Source organism: Amblyraja radiata, chromosome 21 (genome assembly GCF_010909765.2).
Source record: "Amblyraja radiata isolate CabotCenter1 chromosome 21, sAmbRad1.1.pri, whole genome shotgun sequence".
NCBI lineage: Eukaryota > Metazoa > Chordata > Chondrichthyes > Rajiformes > Rajidae > Amblyraja > Amblyraja radiata.
Window position 1 is genome coordinate 43620153 of NC_045976.1, and position 22980 is coordinate 43643132.

The window sequence follows — 22980 nt, forward strand, 5'->3', positions numbered from 1 at the left end:
GTCACAACTGTATTCCATGTCGATGGGTACATTCTCATAAGGTCATAAGTGACAGGAGTGGAATGAGGCCATTCGGCCCATCATGTCTACTACACCATTCAATCATGGCTGATCTATCTCTCCCTCCTAGCTCCATTCTCCTGCCTTCTCCCCATAACATCTGGCACCCGCACTGATCAAATAAAACCCCTTTATTGCCATTCACTGTCTTCTGCCATCGGACCAACCTGCTGTCCACACTAGTATCGGCTCTTTCATACCGTGAGCTCTCATCTTTCTTAGCAGCCTCACCTGTGGCACATTATGAAAGGCTTTCTGAAAGTCTAAGTAAACAACATCTACTGACTCTTCTTTGTCTGTCCTGCTATTTACTTCTTCAAAGACTTCCAGCAAAAATGTGAAGCCAGACCTCCCCTTCACAAAGCCATGCTGACTTTTGTAACCTTATCCTTTATAATGGCCTCTAAAATCTTACCAGCCACCGCAGTCAGAGAAACCGCCCAATAGTTCCCACAGTTCTGCTTTGCTCCCTTCTTGTGCAGCGGGATAATATTGGCAATTTACCATAAATAAAGGCTACATTCTTGAAGGAAGGTGTAGCTTTCAGCTAATCTAATCCCAGCATGGCATGAATCATTTTAAAACATCACGTTCGCTGATTGGAAGCCATCTGCCACTTAAACACCACTCCACCACCACCCCTGGCAGCACGTTCCAGGCACCCACCACCCTCTGTGTAAAATACGTCATTTTAAACTTACTCCCTCTGATTTTAAATCTATGACATTTGACATTTCTATTCTGGGAAAAAGGTTCTGAGTGTCTACCCTATCTATGGACCTCCTATCTGACTCCAATGCAACAGGGAAAACAATAATGCCAGCCTCCCCCTGTAGCTAATCCCCTCTAATCCCGGCGTCGTTCCGGTCAACCTCCTCTGCACCGTCTCCAAAGCCCCCTCATCCCCCCTGTAATGGGGGCGACCAGAACTGCACGAAACGCTCCAATTGTGGCTCGACCAACGTCCTATAAACCTGCATCGTGACTTCCTGACTCTTGGACTCAACGCCCCGACACGACCGATGAAGGCAAGATACCTGAAGAAAAGTCTCAACACGAAACGTCACCCATTCCATCTCCCCACAGATGCTGCCTGACCCGCTGAGTTACTCCAGCACTCTGAGTCTGTCTGCAAGATACTGATCTTCTTTCCCGCTCTGTCTACTTGTGTTGGAAATGACGGCGGAGTTTCTGAATCCTTAAATTGGAATTCCAAATCCTACACTGTCGTAATTGCCTCATTCACTGTATCTCAAATGGAATTTGTTTACACTCATTCATCGAGTTGCCCTGTAGATAATCTGCAAGGCTCGTTGACAGAAGCTTCAGATAGATAACTGCAATGTTTATTTTGATGTGGTCCAGTGGCCAGGAATGTATAATTCCCACCGCCAATGGGTGAGTGATTGAGATCCAGTAACAGCCCGCGGATAGGGTTCAGAACAGCTGCCTTCCCCTCCACCAACACGCGTGTGTGTCTGTGTGTGTGCGTGAGTTAGTGTGTGTATGTGTCTGTGTGTGTGAGTTAGTGTGTGTATGTGTTAGTGTGTGTATGTGTTAGTGTGTGTGAGTGTGTGTGAGTTATTGTGTGTATGTGTTAGTGTGTGTAAGTGTGAGAGTGTGTGCATGTGTTAGTGTGTATAAGTGTGAGTGTGTGCGAGTTATTGTGTGTGTGAGTTAGTGTGTGTGTAAGAGTGTGTGTGTGTGTTAGTGCGTGTGTGTGTGTGCGTGACTGTGTGAGTGTTTGTGTGCGCGCGTGCTGTTCGACACCCATTCAGAGAGCTGGTGAGATTTTGGGGTAATATTTACTCTCGAGAGAGACGTTTCTTAGTTGAACACATTAGGTCAGTCAGCCTCTGTGGCGTTTCAGATGTTTAAACGCTGAAACCAATGTCCTTTCACTAGAAGCAGAGCGTGCTCTGACCAGACAGGTGATCAAATGATGAACCAAATAGAAAGATAAACCCTGCTGGCTGCAGCCGCATCTAAATAAACATCACAGCTCTCTATCTGATGCGTTCTGAATGTCAATGAGCCTTGCAGAGTCTTGCTATTGCGGGAATGCAGTGTAGGTTCACCAGGTTAATACCCGGGATGGCAGGACTGATATACAATAAAATAATGGGTCGACTGGGCTTGTATTCACTGGAATTCAGGATGAGAGGGAATCTTATGGAAACATATAAAATTATTAAGGGATTGGACAGGCTAGATGTAGGAAAAATATTCCCGATGTTGGGGGAGTCCAGAACCAGGGATCACAGTTTAAGAATAAGGGGTCGGCTATTTGGTACTGAGATGAGGAAAATCGTTTTCACCCAGAGAGTTGTGAATCTGTGGAATTTTCTATCCCAGAAAGCAGTAGAGGCCGATTCACTGGATGTTTTCAAGAGAGAGTTAGATTTAGCTCTTGGGGAATCAAGGGACATGGGGAGAAAGCAGGAACGGGGTACTGATTTTAGATGAACAGCCATGATCATATTGAATGGCGGGCTGGCTGGAAGAGCAGACTGGCCAACTCCTGCACCTGTTGTCGATGTTTCTATTATCTACACGGCAACTCAGTGAATGAGCATGAACAAATTCCATTTGAGATAAATGAGGCAATTATGACAGTGTAGGATTTGGATTTCCAATTTAAGGATTAACAAACCGCTCTGTGTAATTTGCAACATTAGACAGCGTGGCAGAGAAGGCGTACTGTATGCTTGCCTTCAATTACCAGTGCATTTAGGTTAGTTTAGTGTAATTTAGTTTAGCTTAGAGATACAGCGCGAACACGGGCCATTCGGCCCACCGAGTCATTCAGAGTTCATAAGTGTTAGCAGCAGAATTAGGCCATTCGGCCCATCAAGTCTACTCCAGCGTTCAATCATGGCTGATCTATCTCTCCCTCCTAACCCCATTCTCCTGCCTTCTCCCCATAACCTCTGACACCCGTACAAATCAAGAATCTATCTATCTCTGCCTTAAAAATATCCACTGACTTGTGGCCTCCACAGCCGTCTGTGGCAATGAATCCCACAGATTCACCACCCTCTGGCTAAAGAGATTCCTCCTCATCTCCTTCCTAAAGGAACGTCCTTTAATTCTGAGGCTGTGACCTCTGGTCCTAGACTCTCCCACTAGTGGAAACATCCTCTCCACTCTATCCAGGCCTTTGGTGATTGGCGGTAAATGATTAAAGCATGGCTGGTTCATGAGTAATTTCAGCAGTTGGCGTGAAAGATGCAAATAGCGATTTCCACATTAAAAATGCAAACTTTTTATTTGTTTGTCAAGTTTTCCAAAGTGATAACAGTCAAACTAATGATTTGGAGTCAAGTTTGACAGCAATTAAAGTTATTTTAAGAAGCATTTATCATCAACGTCGTGGGGTAGACTGACTCAAATTCCCCGCACCCCCTCCCCCCCAATCTTTCCACTCGTCACTTTAAATTCATGTATCTTGTGTTTTATGACCGTGGGCAGATCATTCCCTCCTGGGATGGATGAAGTTCTATTGTATCATATAGTCCCGTATGGAAGGGAGTTAATGGTCCCGTGTGCTCTTTGATCTTGCAGATTGTGTGGCCTCCCAACCCAGCACGGAGAGACGAGTGCAAGTGGGCCGGGAAAGATGTCACGGTAAGGATTGTGTTCTCCTGCATCACATGTTCTCTGTCTGTGTCTAGTGAGGTGATAGAGCAGTGGGGGACAGCAGGAAATCTCAGTCGCCAGGATCGCATGACCATTGGCCCTGTCTCTCTCCCCACAGATGCTGCCTGACCCGCTGAGCAATTCCACTAGATCCTGTTTTCACTCAGATTTCCATCACCTGCGGTATTTCGTGTTGCATCGTTTTCTGTAGTTGCCGTTTACATGTGGATGAAGGATACACCTGGAGCAGACGGCTCAGGTGTGCACAGGTGTGCACAGGTGTGGAGTCACCTTGTAGCAACTGCTCTACACTACATAAGACACAAAGTGACGGAGTAACTCCGTGGGTCAGGCAGCATCTGTGGAGAATCTTTTCTAAATGGCGAGAGAATTCAGAAATCGGAGGAAGGCGAACGCAATGCTAGCATTTATTTCAAGAGGGCTTGTATAAAAAAACAGGGATGTAATGCTGAGGCTCTATAAGGTGTTGGTCAGGCCGATTAGAGCATTGTGAACAATTTTGGCCCCGTATCTGAGGAAGCATGTGCTGGCTCTGGAAGTTTATTAGAATGATCCAGGAATGAGTAAGTTAACATATGATGAGCGTTTGTCGGCACTGGGCCTGTACTCGCTGGAGTTTAGAAGGACGAGGGGAAACATTGAAACTTAACTAACATTATTGTCACAGGCCAAACGTAACTAACATTATTGTCACAGGCCAATGGTTTAATGGTACTTCAGTTCAGGTCAGTTTATTGTCCCGTGTACCGAGGTACAGTGAAAAGCTTTTGTTGCGCGCTAACCAGTCAGCGGAAAGACAATACATGATTACAGTCAAGCTGTCCACAGTGTACAGATACAGGATAAAGGGAATAACGTTTAGTGCAAGGTAAAGTCTGATTCAAGATAGTCCGAGGGTCACCAATGAGGTAGATAGTAGTTCAGGACCGCTCTCTGGTTGTGGTAGGATGGTTCAGTTGCCTGATAACAGCCGGGAAGAAACTGTCCCTGAATCTGGAGGTGTGCGTTTTCACACTTCTGTACCTCTTGCCCGATGGGAGAGGGGAGAAGAGGGAGTGACCGGGGTGAGACTGGTCCTTGATTATGCTGCTGACCTTGCCGAGGCAGCATGAGGTGTAGATAGGTGTCACCTATCCATGTTCTCCACAGATGCTGCCTGACCCATTGAGTTACTCCAGCACTCTGTGAAACGTCACCTATCCATGTTCTCCACAGATGCTGCCTGACCCGCTGAGTTACTCCAGCACTTTGTGTCTAAGCCTTTAGTAATAGTTCCCATGTTTAACAGTTGTGGCAAACTTCAAATATTCAGATCTGATTTCTCTGAAATCCTAGTGGGAAACATACAAGCCTCTCTGTGCTGGTGACCCGCTCACACTGACTGTGGCTTCTCATTTTACACCTTGTTATCTCCCAAATTACAATGACATACTTCTTTTCCTCAGCATTAGTGTCTGAATATTAGCCGGTAAATATATCAGGTGCACGGATAACTGTTGCAAAGTCTAGCATTGTTTGCCCGAGGGCCGTGAATCATTAAATGTTGATGAAATATAATAAATGATAATGTGAGCTCATTATTACATTTAAACTCGATGAAAGGAAGGAATTACATCTCGTTGTGTGTAACTCGGTTTCACCGCGGCCCACAGCCCACAGTCTCCTTGTTACTTTTTTTGCATATCTTTCATTCATTTGTTCTGTATCTCCCTATATCTCGTTTCCCTTTCCCCTGACTCTCGGTCTGAACTTGGAGGGTCTCGACCTGAAGCATCGCCCATTCCTTTGTGTCTATCCAAACCTTGTGCCAAAATGTTCCTGTTTGTGCCAATCTTCAGTTTAAACCAGCATCTGCAGTCCCTTCCTACACATTACATGTTTTAGTTTAGTTTAGTTTAAAGATACAACGCAGAAACAGGCCCTTCAGCCCATCGAGTCCGTGCCGACCAGCAATCACCCCGCACACTAACACTACCCTACACACACTAGGGACAATTTACAATTTTTACTGAAGCCAATTAACCTACAAACCTGCACGTCTTTGGAGTGTGAGAGGTAACCGGAGCACCCGGAGAAAACCCACGCAGGTCACGGGGAGAACGTACAAACTCCGTACAGACAGCGCCCGTAGTCAGGATGGAACCTGGGTCCCTGGCGCTGTGAGGCAGCAGCTCTACCCGCTGCACCACTGTATACCATGGGGTCCGAGCGCCACAGGTTTGGTGAGATGCAAGGACAGATCTTGCTTGCCCAGGTCCCTGAGGACTAGGGCCTGAACAGGGACAGAATGCAGCATGGATACGATGGGCCGAAGGGCCTGTTTCTGTGCCGTGACGAACAATTGACAAATAAACCAGCTGAAATAAAGCAAGAGAAACCAAAGGGCCACTTTGTCCCACTTGCCGATTGTTTGAGCGACTGAAGTATCAGGTCACTGAAATAGTCGCGGCATAATACGGCGTGACGCGGCGTGATGCGGTTTGATGCGGCGTGATGACGTATTGACGCGCGTTTTTTTTGTCTCAGCTAGATTTTGAAATGTTCTAAATCTTTCGGCCACCCTGATACTTCAGTCAATGACGCCGGCAGTCTCCGAAGAAATTGCCAAGTGGGACAGGCCCTTAAGGTTTTTCCCACACACACCTTCTCTCCCAGGGTCAGTGAACACAGTCCTGGGTTTGTGTTTACTGTTTGTTGTCTGGAGGGAGGGGAGAACATGGGCTCAACACGATCAACACTCCTCATGCCCAATGCTCCTCATGGTCACTCTCAACATGACCAACACTCCCCATGGCTACTGGTCCTCATGGTCACTCTCAACATGACCAACACTCCTCATGCCCAATGCTCCTCATGGTCACTCTCAACATGACCAACACTCCCCATGGCTACTGGTCCTCATGGTCACTCTCAACATGACCAACACTCCCCATGCCCAATACTCCTCATGATCACTCTCAACATGACCCACACTCCCCATGCCCAATGCTCCTCATGGACACTGCATTGAGTTTGGTGTTGGAATGCAAAGTCAGAAGCACTTGCGTCTAACCTTCAGGATATCGTCAAGTTCCTCGATTGACCGCACAAGTCTCCTAAGGAGACCCTGAGACCTACTGATCTCCTGAGGACCTCCTGACCTCCAGAGCCACCTGAGACGTCCTGATCTCTTCAGGAGATCCTTGGACCTCCTGAGATCTCCTGATCTCCAGGAACTCCTGAAGGTCCTATTTCCATGTCCTACGACTCTGTGATTTGGACTCGTGTAAACTCTGGGCTTCCTAAGCCTGTGACATTTTTACAACAGATCACCAGATTGGACAGATTTAATCTGATTCCCAAAACCATTCATGTACGAGTCCTGCCGTTCGACCCATTAAGTTACCGCTGAGTACCGACTGTCTGTCCCACTTCCATCCGTCTGCTATCCAATCATTGTGTGGGAGGCTCCTGTTTCTCCAGATGAGCTGTGCCAATGTTCTCCAATCAAATGGTGAACTCCCCCAGAACAGGGGTCGTGCATTGTGGAAAGTTTTGGTTGTGTCACAGAGGGAATATAGACCCCGCTAGCTTCATTTTGTTCAGTTTATGTGTCACGTGTACCGAGGTACAGTGAAAAGCTTTTGTTGCGTGCTAACCAGTCAGCGGAAAGACAATACATGATTACAATCGAGCCGTCCACAGTGTACAGATACAGGATAAAGGGAATAACGTTTAGTGCAAGGTAAAGCCAGTACAGTCCGATCAAGGATAGTCCGAGGGTCTCCAATGAGGTAGATAGTAGTTCAGGACCGCTTGTGTGGGAAGAAGCTGCAGATGCTGGTGTAAATCCAAGGTAGACACAAAACGCTGGAGTAACTCAGCGGGACAGGCAGCATCTCTGGAGAGAAGGAATGGGCGATGTTTCGGGTCAAAACACTTTTTCTTGTCAAGTTCAAGTTCAAGTTCAAGTGAGTTTATTGTCATGTGTCCCTGTATAGGACAATGAAATTCTTGCTTTGCTTAAGCACACAGAAAATAGTAGGCATTTACTACAAAACAGATAAATGTGTCCATATACCATGATATAAATATATACACACATGAATAAATAAACTGATAGTGCAAATAACAGAAAGTGGTTGGTAATAATCAGAGTTTTAGCTTCAGTTCAATTAAACTCATGAAATAACTCCGGCCGTCAGCCAAGAAAGGCTTTGTCATTGACAACGAGATGAACATAACTGAGTTTCAGACAACCAGGCCATTGTTCGGCAGGTTCAGTGCCCTGGTAAGGAGATGAGGTCACATGATGCAGGATCAGCTGGATAAGGAACTTGGATAAACTCTTGGCTCTGATTGCGATGTCTGCAGGAATACGATGCCCACACACACAGCGGGTCGAGCTACAGAATCACCCCGCACACACTTCCAGCACCACTGTGGCTCCAAAGACATTCAATACCATTCACTCGTTTATCACAGTGTGGAAACAGGCCCTTCAGCCCAACTTGCCCACACCATGGGTGTCTGGAACGAGCTGCCAGAGGAGGTAGTTGAGTCAGGGACCATCGAAATATTTAGATTGTTAGACAGGTACATGGATAGGAGAGGTTTAGAGGGATATGGACCAAACACAGGCAGGTAGGGATAGTGTAGATGAGACATGGTGGTCGGTGTGGGCAAGTAGGGCCGAAGGGCCTGTTTCCACACTGTATGATTCCATGACTCTATGCACAATTCCACTTCAATACTTTAGTTGAGTCTAGTTTATTGTCACGTGTACCGAGGTACAGTGAAAAGCTTTTGTTGCGTGCTAACCAGTCAGCGGAAAGACAATACATGATTACAATCGAGCCGTCCACAGTGTACAGATACAGGATAAAGGGAATAACGTTTAGTGCAAGGTAAAGCCAGTAAAGTCCGATCAAGGATAGTCCGAGGGTCACCAATGAGGTAGATAATAGTTCAGGACCGCTCTCTGGTTGTGGTAGGATGGTTCAGTTGCCTGATAAAAGCCGGGAAGAAGCTGTCCCTGAATCTGGAGGTGTGCATTTTCACATTTCTGTACCTCTTGCCCGATGGGAGAGGGAAGAAGAGGGAGTGGCTGGGGTGAGATTCTTTGAACTTGGTGGAATTTTGAATGAAACTCCAGCTCAAATCATGTCAGTCATCTCATGTGGCAAGGACTAATTTCCCCGATAACCCATGACTGACAGATGCCACGGGAACAGCTGATGAAGAAGAAGATATTTAATTACAGCCTTCCTCAGGCATCAGTGCGTTATATAATTGCTTACGAACCTCTGTCTCTTCCCAGTCCAAAGCCGCACACATCTGTGGCCCAGACTAAGAAACATTTTATTAATTCCTATTCCAGAGATGAAATATGCAGCTGGAAATCTTTGGAGAAATTCAGAAGCAAAAGAAGGATATAATTGTTGGAAAAAAATCAACTTTTTTTCCCCCTTTGTTTGATGTTTAATAGCTTTAAAATGTTAAACAAAGTCAATAAACGGCAAATTGCTGCTGCCCAATGAGTGGTTGCAGGAGGTAAAGCAGGGGGATTATCCAACAGTACCTCCTGATGCCTTGGGTAAGGATGTTATTTTAGAAAGATGAGGAGGAATTTCTTAAGTCAGATGGTGGTGAATCTGTGGACTATAGACAATAGGTGCAGGAGTAGGCCATTCGGCCCTTCGAGCCAGCACGGCCATTCAATGTGATCATGGCTGATCATCCCCAATCAGTACCCCATTCCTGCCTTCTCCCCATATCCCCTGACTCCATTATCTTTAAGAGCCCTGTCTATCTCTCTCTTGAAAGTATCCAGAGAACCGGCCTCTGAAGCAGTGAATTCCACAGACTCACAACTCTCTGTGAGAAAAAGTGTTTCCTCATCTCTGTTCTAAATGGCTTACCCCTTATTCTTAAACTGTGGCCCCTGGTTCTGGACTCCCCCAACATCGGGAACATGTTTCCTGCCTCTAGAGTGTCCAATCCCTTAATAATCTTATATGTTTCAATGAGATGCCCTCTCATCCTTCTAAACTCGATAGTGTACAAGCCCAGCTGCTCCATTCTATCAACATATGACAGTCCCACCATCCCGGGAATTAACCTGGTAAACCTACGCTGCACTCCCTCTATAGCAAGAATGCCCTTCCTCAAATTAGGGGACCAAAAACTGCACACAATGCTCCAGGTGTGGTCTCACTAGGGCCCTGTACAACTGCAGAAGGACCTCTTTCCATTGCCACAGACGGCTGTGGAGACCAAGTCAAAGGCCAAGCTCGGTCTCACAGATTGCTCTGACGAAATAAATTCTTCTTCATTTCCTTCCTGAAAGAATGTCCTTTAATGCTGAGGTTGTGGCCTCTAATCCTACAATCTCACACTAGTGGAAACTTCCTCTCCACATCCACTGAAGGGCCTGTTTCCGTGCTGCATCTTTCAACCGATCTAATCCCGACACTTGGCCGGTGATGACAGTGTGAACAAGATGGAAACTGAGGAAGAACTTGTTGGAAATTCCCAGCTGGTCAGGTAGCAACTGTGGAGAGGGAAAGAGCTGATGCCTCAGACCAACAGAACACCCTCGATAATGAGGGGTTGAAACTGGAGAAGCCTGAGGGACCAGAGGACCAAGGTCACATGGAGATGGAGGACATGATTGGAGGCGATTACAGTGCAGGCTGTCAGTGGACAGGGGAGTGGCCGGAGGGAGGTCCATGGCTGACCACTGGGAGTGGTCAAGAGGTGAGATCAACTTGGACCACAGGGTCACCAGGATTACAATCGAGCCGTCCACAGTGTACAGATACAGGATAAAGGGAATAACGTTTAGTGCAAGGTAAAGCCAGTAAAGTCCGATTAAAGATAGTCCGAGGGTCACCAATGAGGTAGATAGTAGTTCAGGACCGCTCTCTAGTTGTGGTAGGATGGTTCAGTTGCCTGTTAACAGCTGAGAAGAAACTGTCCCTGAATCTGGAGGTGTGCGTTCCTTTTCACACTTCTGTACCTCTTGCCCAATGGGAGAGGGGAGAAGAGGGAGTGACCGGGGTGAGACTGGTCCTTGATGATGCTGCTGGCCTTGCCGAGGCAGCGTGAGGTGTAGATGGAGTCAGTGGAAGGGAGGTTGGTTTGTGTGATGGTCTAGGCTGCGTCCACAAGTCTCTGCTATTTTTTGCGATCTTGGATGGAGTTGTTGTCAAGCCGTGCTGTGATGCATCGCGACTGAGTGGAGTACGTGCAGATGACCACACGTCCACCCACGGCACAAACAACTGACCTGGACCCTTCACATAGACCACATCGTTATCCAATCTGCTCATAACATTCTGATCGATCTTCTGGCTGTTAGTACATAAACAAGCCAATGAATTTGTAGAGATTTGTCCTTTTTCCTTCGCTCCATAGATGCTGCTGCACCCGCTGAGTTTCTCCAGCTTTTTTGTGTACCTTCGATTTTCCAGCATCTGCAGTTCCTTCTTAAAGAATTTGTTGAGATGTCTTGTTCTAACAATCAGTTTCAGTGGAGTTTACTTCAACAAACTAATGTTTGGATTCTCTTTTCCAAATGCGGGTAGACGCACAGAGTCTCTTGCCCAGAGTAGGGGAATGAAGGACCAGAGGACATAGGTTTAAGGTGTTGGGGAAAGATTTAATAGGAATCTGAGGGGTAACCTTTTCACACAGAGGGTGGTAGGTGTATGGAACGAGCTGCCAGAGGAGGTAGTTGAGGCTGGGACTATCCCAACGTTTAAGAAACGTTTAAGAAACATTTAGACAGGTACATGGATAGAACAGGTTTGGAGGGATACGGGCCAAACGCAGGCAAGTGGGACTGGTGTAGATGGGACATGTTGGCCGGTGTGGGCAAGTTGGGCTGAAGGGCCTGTTTCCATGCTGTATGATTCTATGATTCTGCACAATTCCACTTCAATACTTTGGTTCAGTTTAGCTTATTGTCACGTGTACCGAGGTACAGTGAAAAGCTTTTGTTGCGTGCTAACCAGTCAGCGGAAAGACAATACATGATTACAATCGAGCCGTCCACAGTGTACAGATACAGGATAAAGGGAATAACGTTTAGTGCAAGGTGAAGAATGATTTAATTCCAAAACAGAATGTAACTGGGTTTGCCGACAAAGGCAATGAATGGTTGAATCTAGCTCAATGCTGCTGATCCAGGTTGTTTTATTCTCTTCCACTTTGTTCCTGCCTACAACATGTTGACACAGATGTGTTCATGTTTTTGTAACGAGCCAGAAAATGCTTGTAGCACACTGTTTAATCAGTGTTGGAGATATTGAAGTTTGCTTGGGGATTAGCTTGTGCGTTACCTCATAGGACAGTCGGTGTGGGCTGTCAATACTACTCATGATTAACACAAATCTCTTCCAAGTTATTGCATTCCAATTATCATTAAGAAAACGTTCTTGACGTTTTATGAAGTGTTGGAGGAAATGTTTGGTCTCTGCAGCAAATCAAAACCTCTTGCTCACACACAGGAGTTTGCTACTGCCTTATGTCACAATGTTGGTGAACTAGACAGGGAAGGTTAACGAGGATGTTGCCAGGACTCGAGCTACAGGGAGAGGTTGAGCAGGCTGGGACTCTACTCCCTGGAGCGCAGGAGGATGAGGGGTGATCTTATAGAGGTGTACAAAATCATGAGAGGAATAGATCGGGTAGATGCACACAGTCTCTTGCCCAGAGTAGGGGAATCGAGGACCAGAGGACATGCGTTTGAGGTGAAGGGGGAAAAATGTAATAGGAATCTGAAGGGTATCTTTTTCACACAAAGGGTGGTGGGTGTATGGAACGAGCTGCCAGAGGAGATAATTCTCAACCCTCTCACCTTATTAGGGTGAACACACATGGGGCAGGGGAATCAAGAAATAGAGAGCACAGATTTAAGGTGAGAGTGGAATCGTTAAAGAGGAACCTGTTTTAGTTTAGTTTAGAGATACAGCGCAGAAACATGCCCCTTATCCGACTGAGTCCACGCTGACCAGCGATCCCTGAACATTGAAACAGTCTAGTTCAAGACAATATTTAAAAGTGCAATAGGTATCGGTACAATAACAACATTTACAAGACACTTGGACAGGTAGATGGATATGTTTAGATGGATATGGGCAGGTGGGACTAGTGTAGATGGGACATGTTGGTCGGCATGAATGAGTTGGGCTGAAGGGCCTGTTTCCACGCTGTATATACTCAATGACTATGACTGTATTAATACAAGTCACTGTCAGTGGTTCAATCTCAAACCAAGCTGCACCAGTTTTAGACATGCTGCACAGAAACAGGCCCTTCGGCCCACCGAGTCCGTGCTGACCAGCCATCGCGGCGCACTTACACCATCCTACACACTAGGGACAATTTACAATTTTCAGAAGCCAATTAACCTACATCTTTGATGTGTGGGAGGAAACCGGAGCACCCGGAGAAAACCCACGTGGTCACGGGGAGAACATGCAAACTCCATACAGACAGCACCCGTAGTCGGGATGGAACCCAGGTCTCTGGCGTTGTGAGGCAGCAGCTCTACCCGCTGTGCCACCGTGCTGCCCAGAGTCTGTAGTTGAACCTCCAGGGTCCAGTGTATCGTTCCCGTCACGGTGCTCATGGGGTTAATTGCAGTTTGTCAAGGTGCTCGGGAGGTTAATTGGTATAAATAAGCATTCCATGCCTGTTAAAGATTGCACTCTTGGAATGACAGAGATTTGGTATGCATGCCTGGTGTGACACTGCTTGCCTTCGTCCCTCAAGGTGCTGACGCATTGGAAACTCATCAGTAAAACTCATCACAGGATGTCCTCTCATCTCCGTTAGGGTCATCGCCAGCTAGACCTGCAACGCTCCTTCGTTCAATCTCAAATAAATGTCATCAATGATATACAACACAATATCAATGAATCCACCACCATAATACAAGCAAAACAAATATTCCTATATACTGAATATTAAATAACTATTTCCCCATCCTTATTAAGGATATCACGGTGGGCGGCGCGACTCTCGTCTGCAGCGGCCTCTGCAGTCCGTCTGCGTTTTTTATTATTTTATGTCTATGTTTTTATGTAGTTTTTGTTATTTTTGTTGGGGTATGTGTGTGGGGGGGTGGGGGTGGTGTGGGGGGGTTGGGGGTAACTTTTAAATCTCTCCCTGCACGGGAGACCCGATCTTTTCTTTGTCGGGTCTCCGTTGTCGTTGGGGCTGCAACGAGGAGCGGCCTCCAACAGGAAGACCGGGGGCTCTGGTGCCGACTACTCACCTCACCGTCGCGGAGCTGGCCGAGTCCAGAGCGGGTGGAGCTGTGGTGGACGCTGCTGCGGCCCGACCTCTGGAGATTCGGCGGCTGCAACTGCGGGTCTGGCGGACGGCGGCACCGGGAGCCCGCGGGTCCCTGGAGGGAGTCCGCTTTTCGGGGCTCCCGCAACGGCGACTTCTCCCGCCCGAGTTGCGGGGTTGAAGAGCTCCTGGAGCGGGGCTTTACAGCACCGCCCCGCGCGGCTTGGAATGGCCGCGGGAGTTTGCGAGCGCACGCCGGGGGCTCTAACACCAAGAACCCGGTGTGCGACCTTGCATCACCCGACGTGGCTTTAATGGCCACGGGACAATCGCCATCGCCCGCCGGGGGCTTTGACTTTGACTCTGACATCGGGGGGGAGAGTGCAGTGGAGAGATAAGTTTTTTTGGCCTTCCATCACAGCGATGTGATGGATGTTTATGTAAATTATATTGTGTCTTGGGTCTATTTGTTTGTAATGTATGGCTGCAGAAACGGCATTTCGTTTGGACCTCAAGGGGTCCAAATGACAATAAATTGAATTGTATTGTATTGTAAAAAAAATAAATATATATTTATATATATATATATATATATATATATATATATATTCCACCCCCCGCGGTGTCCAGCGGTCCATGAAATCCCCCCTGTCAACAGCGTGTAGTCCCTCTCTAAAACCACCCGCACACGGACGTAACTCTGGAGAAGGGGTGGACAGCCGGCTCAGGGAGAGCCCTCCTCCGCTTGGCGCCGTGACTCGCAGGATGTTGTCCACCAATCTGCCGGTGTTTCACCCTCCTGCTACCCCATCGATGCTGTGAGAGAACATGTAGGAAGGAACTGCAGATGCTGGTTTAAACCGAAGATAGACACAAAGTGCTGGAGTAACTCAGCTGGGCAGGCATCATCTCTGGAGGGAAGGAATGGGTGACGTTACACAGAGTGCTGGAGTCTTCTTCTTCTTCTTGCGTATGGCGTGCACAGCCTAAAGTTGTAGGAAAACATGTTTTATTTGATCTTAATTGATTGTGCATGCCGGGTTGATTGCATTCGTCGAAACAGGGCGGACCACGTGAAGGTTGCAATCTCCCACCCCAGTGCTGGAGTAACTCAGCGGGTCAGGCAGCATCTGTGGGGAACATGGATAGGTGACGTTTCACAGAGTGCTGGAGTAACTCAGCGGGTCAGGCAGCATCTGTGGAGAACATGGATAGGTGACGTTTCACAGAGTGCTGGAGTAACTCAGCGGGTCAGGCAGCATCTGTGGAGAACATGGATAGGTGACGTTTCACAGAGTGCTGGAGTAACTCAGCGGGTCAGGCAGCATCTGTGGAGAACATGGATAGATGACGTTTCAGGTCAGGAACCTTCTCCATGGTACGTTGGGTACATTGAGTACCAGAGTCAGGAAGTCACGATACAGCTTTACGGGGCTTTTGTTCAGTTGCATGTGTAGTTTTGCGTGCAGTTCTGGTCGCCCCCATTACAGGGTGGATGTGGAGGCTTTGGAGACGGTGCAGAGAAGGTTTGCCTGGATTAGAGGGTATTACGGACCAGGAAAGGTTGGACAGATTTGGTTTGTTTTCTCTACAATGCTGGCGGTTGTGGGTTGACCTGACGGAAGTTTATCTAATGATGAGAGGCACATGGTGTCGATGGTCCGCACCATTTACCCAGGGTGGAGATGTCCAGCACTAGAGGGCGCAGCTTTAAGGTGAGAGGGGCAAAGTATAAAGGAGATGTGTGGGGCAGGATTTTTTACACAGAGGGTGGTGGGTGCCTGGAAAGCGCTGCCAGGGGTGGGGGTGGAGGCAGATACGATAGTGGTGTTTAAGAGGCTTTTAGACAGGCATGTGGATATGCAGGGAATGGAGGGATACGGATCACATGCAGGCAGAGGGGAGTTGGTCGTGGCATCTTGTGCAGCACTGACATTGTGGGCCGAAGGGCCTGTTCCATGTTCCATGTTCAGGAGCTGCCATCTTCACCTGGGACATCGGCTGCACAAACAGGCAGCGTTGTCCACAATAATTTAAACTAAGTTCATGAGTGATAGGAGCAGAATTAGGCCATTCGGCCCATCGGAGGTTACGTTGAGAAGGCAGGAGAATGGGGTTAGGAGAGGTGGATCAGCCATGATTGAATGACTGAGTAACTTGATGGGCCGAATAGCCTAATTTTGCTTCTATCCCTTATGACCTTATGACCTTCCTAAAGGTATGTACTTTAATTCTGAGGCTGTGCCCTCTGGTCCTAGACTCTCCCACTAGTGGAAACATCCTCTCCACATCCAATCTATCCAGGCCTTTCACTATTCGGTAAGTTTCAATGAGGGACCCCCTCATCCTTCTAAACTCCAGCGAGCACAGGCCCAGTGCTGACAAACGCTCACATATGTTAACCCACTCGTTCCTGGGATCAGGAATGGCCAGCCTGAAGCTCGGAGTGCCGACTGAATCTCTCTCTCTTTATCTCTCACGCAGAAAGAATGTGCAAACTTTATCAGAGTGCTGGAACACTTTAACCAGACGCATCTGTACGCATGTGGGACAGGAGCCTACCACCCCATCTGTGCCTATGTCCACATTGGCCATCCCACTGAGGTAAGACATCTCCCCCTCCCACTCATCCCTCTCTCCCTCCCTCATCCCCCTTGTCTCCCCCCTCTCCCCCTCCTCTCACTCCCTCTCCCCCTCCTCTTCCCCTCCTCCACCTCCTCTCCTCCCCCTCGCCCCCTCCTCTTCCTCCCCCTCCCCCTCATCTCCCCCCTCTCCCCCTCCTCTCCACCTTCTCTCCCCTCTTTCCCCCCTCTCCCCCTCGTCTCCCCCTTCTCCCCCTCATCTCCCCCCTCTCCCCCTCCTCTCCACCTTCTCTCCCCCTCCTCTTCCCCCTCTATCCCCCTCGTCTCCCCCCTCTCTCCCCCCTCTCCACCTCCTCTCCGACCTTCTCTCCCCCCTCTCTCCCCCCTCTCCCCCTTCTCTCCCCCTTCTCTCCCCCCCTCTCCCATTCCTCTCCCCCTCATCTCCCCCCTCTCCCCCTCTCACCCCCCTCTCCACCTTCTCACCCCCCTCTCCACCTCCTCTCCCCCTCCTCTTCCCCCCTCTCCCCCTCCTCACCCCCTCTCCCCCTCATATGCCCCCCTCTCCCCTCCTCTCCATCGCCTCTCCCCCTCCTCTTCCCCCTCTCCCCCTCCTCTCCACTCCCTGCGTCCTCTCACCCCCCTCTCCCCCCCTCTCACCCCCCTCTCCCCCTCCTCTCCCCCTCCTCCCCTCCTCTCCCCCCTCTCCCCCTCCTCTCCCCCTCCTCTCCCCCTCCTCCATCACGAGCTGCTGCTCCCTGATTCACCACACAGGATAAGGGAAACAACGTGATTAATGTTTAGTGTAAGGTAGCGTTTAGTACAGATACAGGGTCTGGGTAACCGGTGTAGAACAAAGCAATGAGTGTGGCTCCCTGAGACAGAGATTTGTTTCCACATTTATCAGGAGCGGTTGAAAGATGGTGGAGCAAGACGATGCTCAGACGAGACGATCCCGTCACCCAGACAGCCGTGGCCTTGCAGACGTGTGATGCATGTCATGGAGGGACATGTTTCATGTCAACAGCCGCTGAGATGATGCTGTGTCAGACAGATTCATCTGCCCATGCTCTCCCTCCCCAGAGATACCCCCTTGTTCACAGACACCTCCTCAATATTAAAATCTGGCAAAGCTGGTCATCGGTATTCTGCTCACTCACAGTCCCCCCAGCGCTCTGCAAATGTGAGATTACACCTTGGAGCCACAAATTAAATTATTGACTACTGAGGCACGGTGGCGCAGCGGGTAGAGCTGCTGCCTCACAGCGACAGAGACCCGGGTTACATCCCGACTACGGGTGCTGTCTGTACGGAGTTTGCACGTTCTCCCCGTGACCTGCGTGGGTTTTCTCCGGGTGCTCCGGTTTCCTCCCACACTCCAAAGACGTGCAGGTTTGTAGGTTAATTGGGTCTGTCAAACTTGTAAATTGTCCCTAGTGTGTGTAGGATAGTGTTAGTGTGCGGGGATCGCTGGTCGGCACGGACCCGGTGGGCCGAAGGGCCTGTTTCTGCGCTCTATCTCTAAAGTCTGAAGTCTCTGTGAACCTCAAAACAGAGACACAAGGAACTGAAGGTGCTAGAATCCTGAACAAAACACAAAGTGCTGGAGGAACTCAACGGGTCAGACAGCATCTGTGGAGGGAATAGACAGATGACGTTTCGGGTCAGGACCTTGCTTCAGACTCCAGGTAAATAGTGGAGTTGAGAATGAGCTGGGATCTTGTGGGAGGTGAGGGGCAGTTCCACAGAGTTGTCCCCCTAACATTGAACTCAGGAGGGAAGGTTACACACTAAATATATTTCTTTAGTCTAGTTTAGTTTAGAGATACTGCGTGGAAACAGGCCCTTCGGCCCATCGAGTCCGCGCCGACCAGCGATCCCCGCACACTAACACTATCCTACACACACTAGGGACAATTTACAATTTTACTGAAGCCAATTAACCCACAAACCTGCACGTCTTTGGAGTGTGGGAGGAAACCGGAGCACCCGGAGAAAACCCACGCAGGTCACGGGGAGAACGTGCAAACTCCGTACAGACAGCACCCGCGGTCGGGATGGAACCCGGGCCTCTGGCGCGGTGAGGCAGCAGCTCTACCCGCTGCACCACCGTGCTGGGCTTATGTTAACAACTGATCTATTGCACATGCCCACTCCTGTCTCACACAGACCGCTTGATAAATTACAGCCACACGCACATCACTGACGGAAACTGCAACCCTCTGCCTAGTAATTACCAGCACTCCAGAAACACAGCAGTTTGTTAGCTTCATAATAGAGACATGGTTCCTAGAAGAGACATCTTTACCGTCTCCGCTGACTCTGGCTGATGCCAGTAAATGTCTCTTAATGTAGATGCAACTTTAGAATTGTATTTACATTTTAGTGTAGTTTATTGTCACGTGTACCGAGGTACAGTGAAAAGCTTTTGTTGCGTGCTAACCAGTCAGTGGAAAGACAATATATGATTACAATCGAGCCGTCCACAGTGTTCAGATACAGGATAAAGGAATAACGTTTAGTGCAAGGTAAAGTCCGATCAAGGATAGTCCGAGGGTCACCAATGAGGTAGATAGTAGTTCAGGACCACTCTCTGGTTGTGGTAGGATGGTTCAGTTGCCTGATAACAGCTGGGAAGAAACTGTCCCTGAATCTGGAGGTGTGCGTTTGCACACTTCTGTACCTCTTGCCCGATGGGAGAGGGGAGAAGAGGGAGTGAGACTGGTCCTTGATGATGCTGCTGGCCTTGCCGAGGCAGCGTGAGGTGTAGATGGAGTCAATGGAAGGGAGGTTGGTTTGTGTGATGGTCTGGGCTGCGTCCACAACTCTCTGCGATTTCTTGCGGTCTATGAGTTGCACATTTCGACTGCCATTTGAAGTTATTTTGGAAGTTAAACAATAGCTCATCATGATCAGAATACTATAAGATCTGTTGGAATGAAGATATCTGTGCAGAGATCAGGACCTGTGGGTTCTTCCCAACATTTTGATCCTGGGTTCCATCCCGACTACGGGTGCTGTCTGTACGGAGTTTGCACGTTCTCCCTGTGACCTGCGTGGGTTTTCTCTGATCTTGGGTGTCCTCCCACACTGCAAAGACGTGCAGGTTTGTAGGTTAATTGGCTAGTTGTACTAAACTAGTATGTGTAGGATAGTGTTAGTGTGCGGGGATCGCTGGTCGGCGCAGATTCGCTGGGCCGAAGGGCCTGTTTCCGCACTATATCTCTACACTAAACTAAATTAAATGTATTAGTTACCTTTAGATAGCTTTCACCAGCTGGTCATCTATGTGGGGATGTCTTGGCCAAAACGTTATGGCTTCAAACTCCAACTGCATTGTTGGTCACGGCTGCCATGTCTTGGGAGATCAGTTGTGAGCGTTCACTCAATCCATGACCCTCATGATCTTGTACACCTCAATAAGGTCATCCCTCAGCCTCCTACGCTCCAAAGAAACAAATTAACAGCCTATCATAATACACTTGGCAGGTACATGGATAGGACAGGTTTAGAGGGATATGGGCCAAACGCGGGCAGGTGGGACTAGTGCAGATGGGGCGTGTTGGTCGGCATGGGCGAGTTGGGCCGAAGGGCCTGTTTCCGTGCTGTATCACTCTATGACATTATCCAAGTTCTCACTGAAAGTAAAAAAATGCAATGATAGAGGAATGTAGAAAGCTGTTCATGATTTGAAAACAGAAGATAACTGTCCCAATTTTATGAAGGGAACTGGTACAAACGCAAACGTTATTATTTTTTTTAATTTTACTTCTATGAGCCGAATTAAGGCATTCGGCCCATCAAGTCTACTCTGCCATTCGGCCCATCAAGTTTACTCTGCCATACTTTCTTGCCTCCTGTTACTACCCCTCCGATCAGCTGTGAACCCTGAGTCCCAGCCTCTCCGCTCACACACACACACACATGCTCGGCCCAAAGGTTTAACAGCAACCTAAAGGGCAACCTCTTGTGTGATTCAGGCAGGTGCAACAACAAGACTTAAAAGACACTTGGACAGGTACATGGATAGGACAGGTTTGGAGGGATATGGACCAAACACAGGCAGATGGGACTAGTGTAGATGGGACATATTGGCCAGTGTGGGCAAGTTGGGCCGAAGGGCCTGTTTCTGTGCTGATTGACTTTATGAGGGGGTTTGGTATAGCATGGATCCCGTGGGCCGAATGGCCTCGCGCTCCCAGCATCACTGTAATCTGTGATCGGTTTCCCGTGATTTCCCCTTCTCTTTGAACCTTGTATGTGTTTGTTGTCGCTCGCTAGTTCTGCACCAGATGTTCGCACAAACACTTCTCCAGATGTTTAGCAGGGAGCTGCTTCTGAAGGAAACCAGAACGGTTCTTACTCCAGTCAACTAGTTAAATGATCAAGTTGAACAGCCCCTCTCAATCACACTGCGTCTAATGCAGAGATGGTGGTTGTTTAATGTTGACCCAGGCAAGTGGAGGTCATGACTACAGCCATCACCATCTGCTAAAGATAACTCTGTGGAGAGTGCTGGTTCGCGGGGGCTGTGCGGTGAGAGCACTCATTCCATTATGAACGACTCCGTTCCTAGGGGAACTATTGACTTGCAACGCTGCACTAATGCTCTGTTAAATAATTCATAATTTCCAATTGATTTCTGATCATTTTTATATCATTATGAATTGGCCTTATGGAGGGTAGAATGGCTTGTTAGGCAGTTATTGGTTTAATTACACACATTGATCAAGAAGGGATGAGGCGTAACAATTTTAGACTTCAAGTTCTTCATCATTCCTGTGATTCAGGATTGATTTAAACTTGTAGACATTAGAGATACAGCGCGGAAACAGAGCCTTCAGCCCACCGAGTCCACGCTGACCATTCATCTCCCGTTCACATTAGTTCTATGTTTAGTTTAGAGAAACAGAGCAGAAACAGACATAGAAACATCGACAATAGGTGCAGGCGTAGGCCATTCGGCCCTTCGAGCCAGCACCGCCCTTCACTATGATCATGGCTGATCATCTAAAATCAGTACCCCGTTCCTGCTTTCTCCCCATATCCCTCAGGTTCCGTTAGCCCGAGGAGCTAAATCTAACTCTTCTGGATACATAGATAGAAAATAGGTGCAGGAGGAGGCCATTCGGCCCTTCGAGCCAGCCCCGCCATTCATTGTGATCATGGCTGATCGTCCCCAATCAGTACCCAACATCATTCAGCCCACTGAGTTAATGCCAACCAATGATCACCCCGTACACACTAAGGACTGTTTATATTTATACAGAAGCCAATTAACCTACAAACCTGCACGTCTTTGGAGTGTGGGAGGAAACCGGAGCATCCGGAGAAAACCCACGCAGGTCACGGGGAGAACGTACAAACTCCGTACAGACAGCACCCGTAGTCAGGATGGAACCCGGGTCTCTGGCGCTGTGAGGCAGCAGCTCTACCCGCTGCACCACCGTGCTGCCCTCTAATTTTTTTCACTGGAGCAAAGCAAAAGGATTCGGAGATTCTTTGGTGAACGTTTCCTTGTGCTGTGTGGCCATGCCTCAGCTAGGACCTCATTGGTGGACGGTACTTTAGCAGCCCTGGTTCGTGCAGAGCAGCCCAGACCATCACACAAACCAACCTCCCTTCCATTGACTCCATCTACACCTCACGCTGCCTCGGCAAGGCCAGCAGCATCATCAAGGACCAGTCTCACCCCGGTCACTCCCTCTTCTCCCCTCTCCCATCGGGCAAGAGGTACAGAAGTGTGAAAATGCACACCTCCAGATTCAGGGACAGTTTCTTCCCAGCTGTTATCAGGTAACTGAACCATCCTACCACAACCAGAGAGCGGTCCTGAACTACTATCTACCTCATTGGTGACCCTCGGACTATCTTTGACTTTACCTTGCACTAAACGTTATTCCCTTTATCCTGTATCTGTACACTGTGGACGGCTCGATTGTAATCATGTATTGTCTTTCCGCTGACTAGTTAGCACGCAACAAAAGCTTTTCACTGTACCTCGGTACACGTGACAATAAACTGAACTCAAACGAACAAGGGGTGTCGGGGATTATGAGTTGAAGGCAGGAGAATGGGGTTAGGAGGGAGAGATAGATCAGCCATGATTGAATGGCAGAGTAGACTTGATGGGCTGAATGGCCTAATTCCGCTCCTATGAACTTATGAAGTAAGGATTTTCCAAAGCCGTGTACAACTGCAACCAGCGTTGTATTCTTGCTTTCCAAATCCTTCACAATAAAGGCCATGTTTGAAAGTTGACCAAACCGGGAGGTTTCCAACCCATTTACGTATCTGGTGATTGCCATTTGGGTGGACGTTCACAAGTTATAGTAGAATGAGGCCATTCAGCCCATCGAGTCCACTCCACCATTCAATCATGGCTGATCTACCTCTCCCT

At 48.4% G+C, this 22980-nt stretch overlaps 1 protein-coding gene and 1 long non-coding RNA gene across 4 annotated transcripts in view; one reads left to right on the top strand and one right to left on the bottom strand.

Annotated features, from left to right (window-relative positions):
* sema3a (semaphorin 3A) overlaps positions 1-22980 on the top strand; it is a 126425-nt gene that overhangs the window by 62116 nt on the left and 41329 nt on the right. For all 3 annotated transcript variants that reach the window (XM_033040218.1, XM_033040219.1, XM_033040220.1), the window contains exons 4-5: positions 3625-3687; positions 16486-16605. In XM_033040218.1, the coding sequence (XP_032896109.1) occupies positions 3625-3687; positions 16486-16605 (183 nt within the window). The remainder of the gene's footprint in view (positions 1-3624; positions 3688-16485; positions 16606-22980) is intronic.
* LOC116985411 lies at positions 1242-22918 on the bottom strand. Its single transcript, XR_004415257.1, has 4 exons — positions 22618-22918; positions 16151-16157; positions 11291-11301; positions 1242-1251 (listed from the first exon to the last, which is right to left on the bottom strand). It is a non-coding gene; the product is annotated as an uncharacterized LOC116985411 (long non-coding RNA).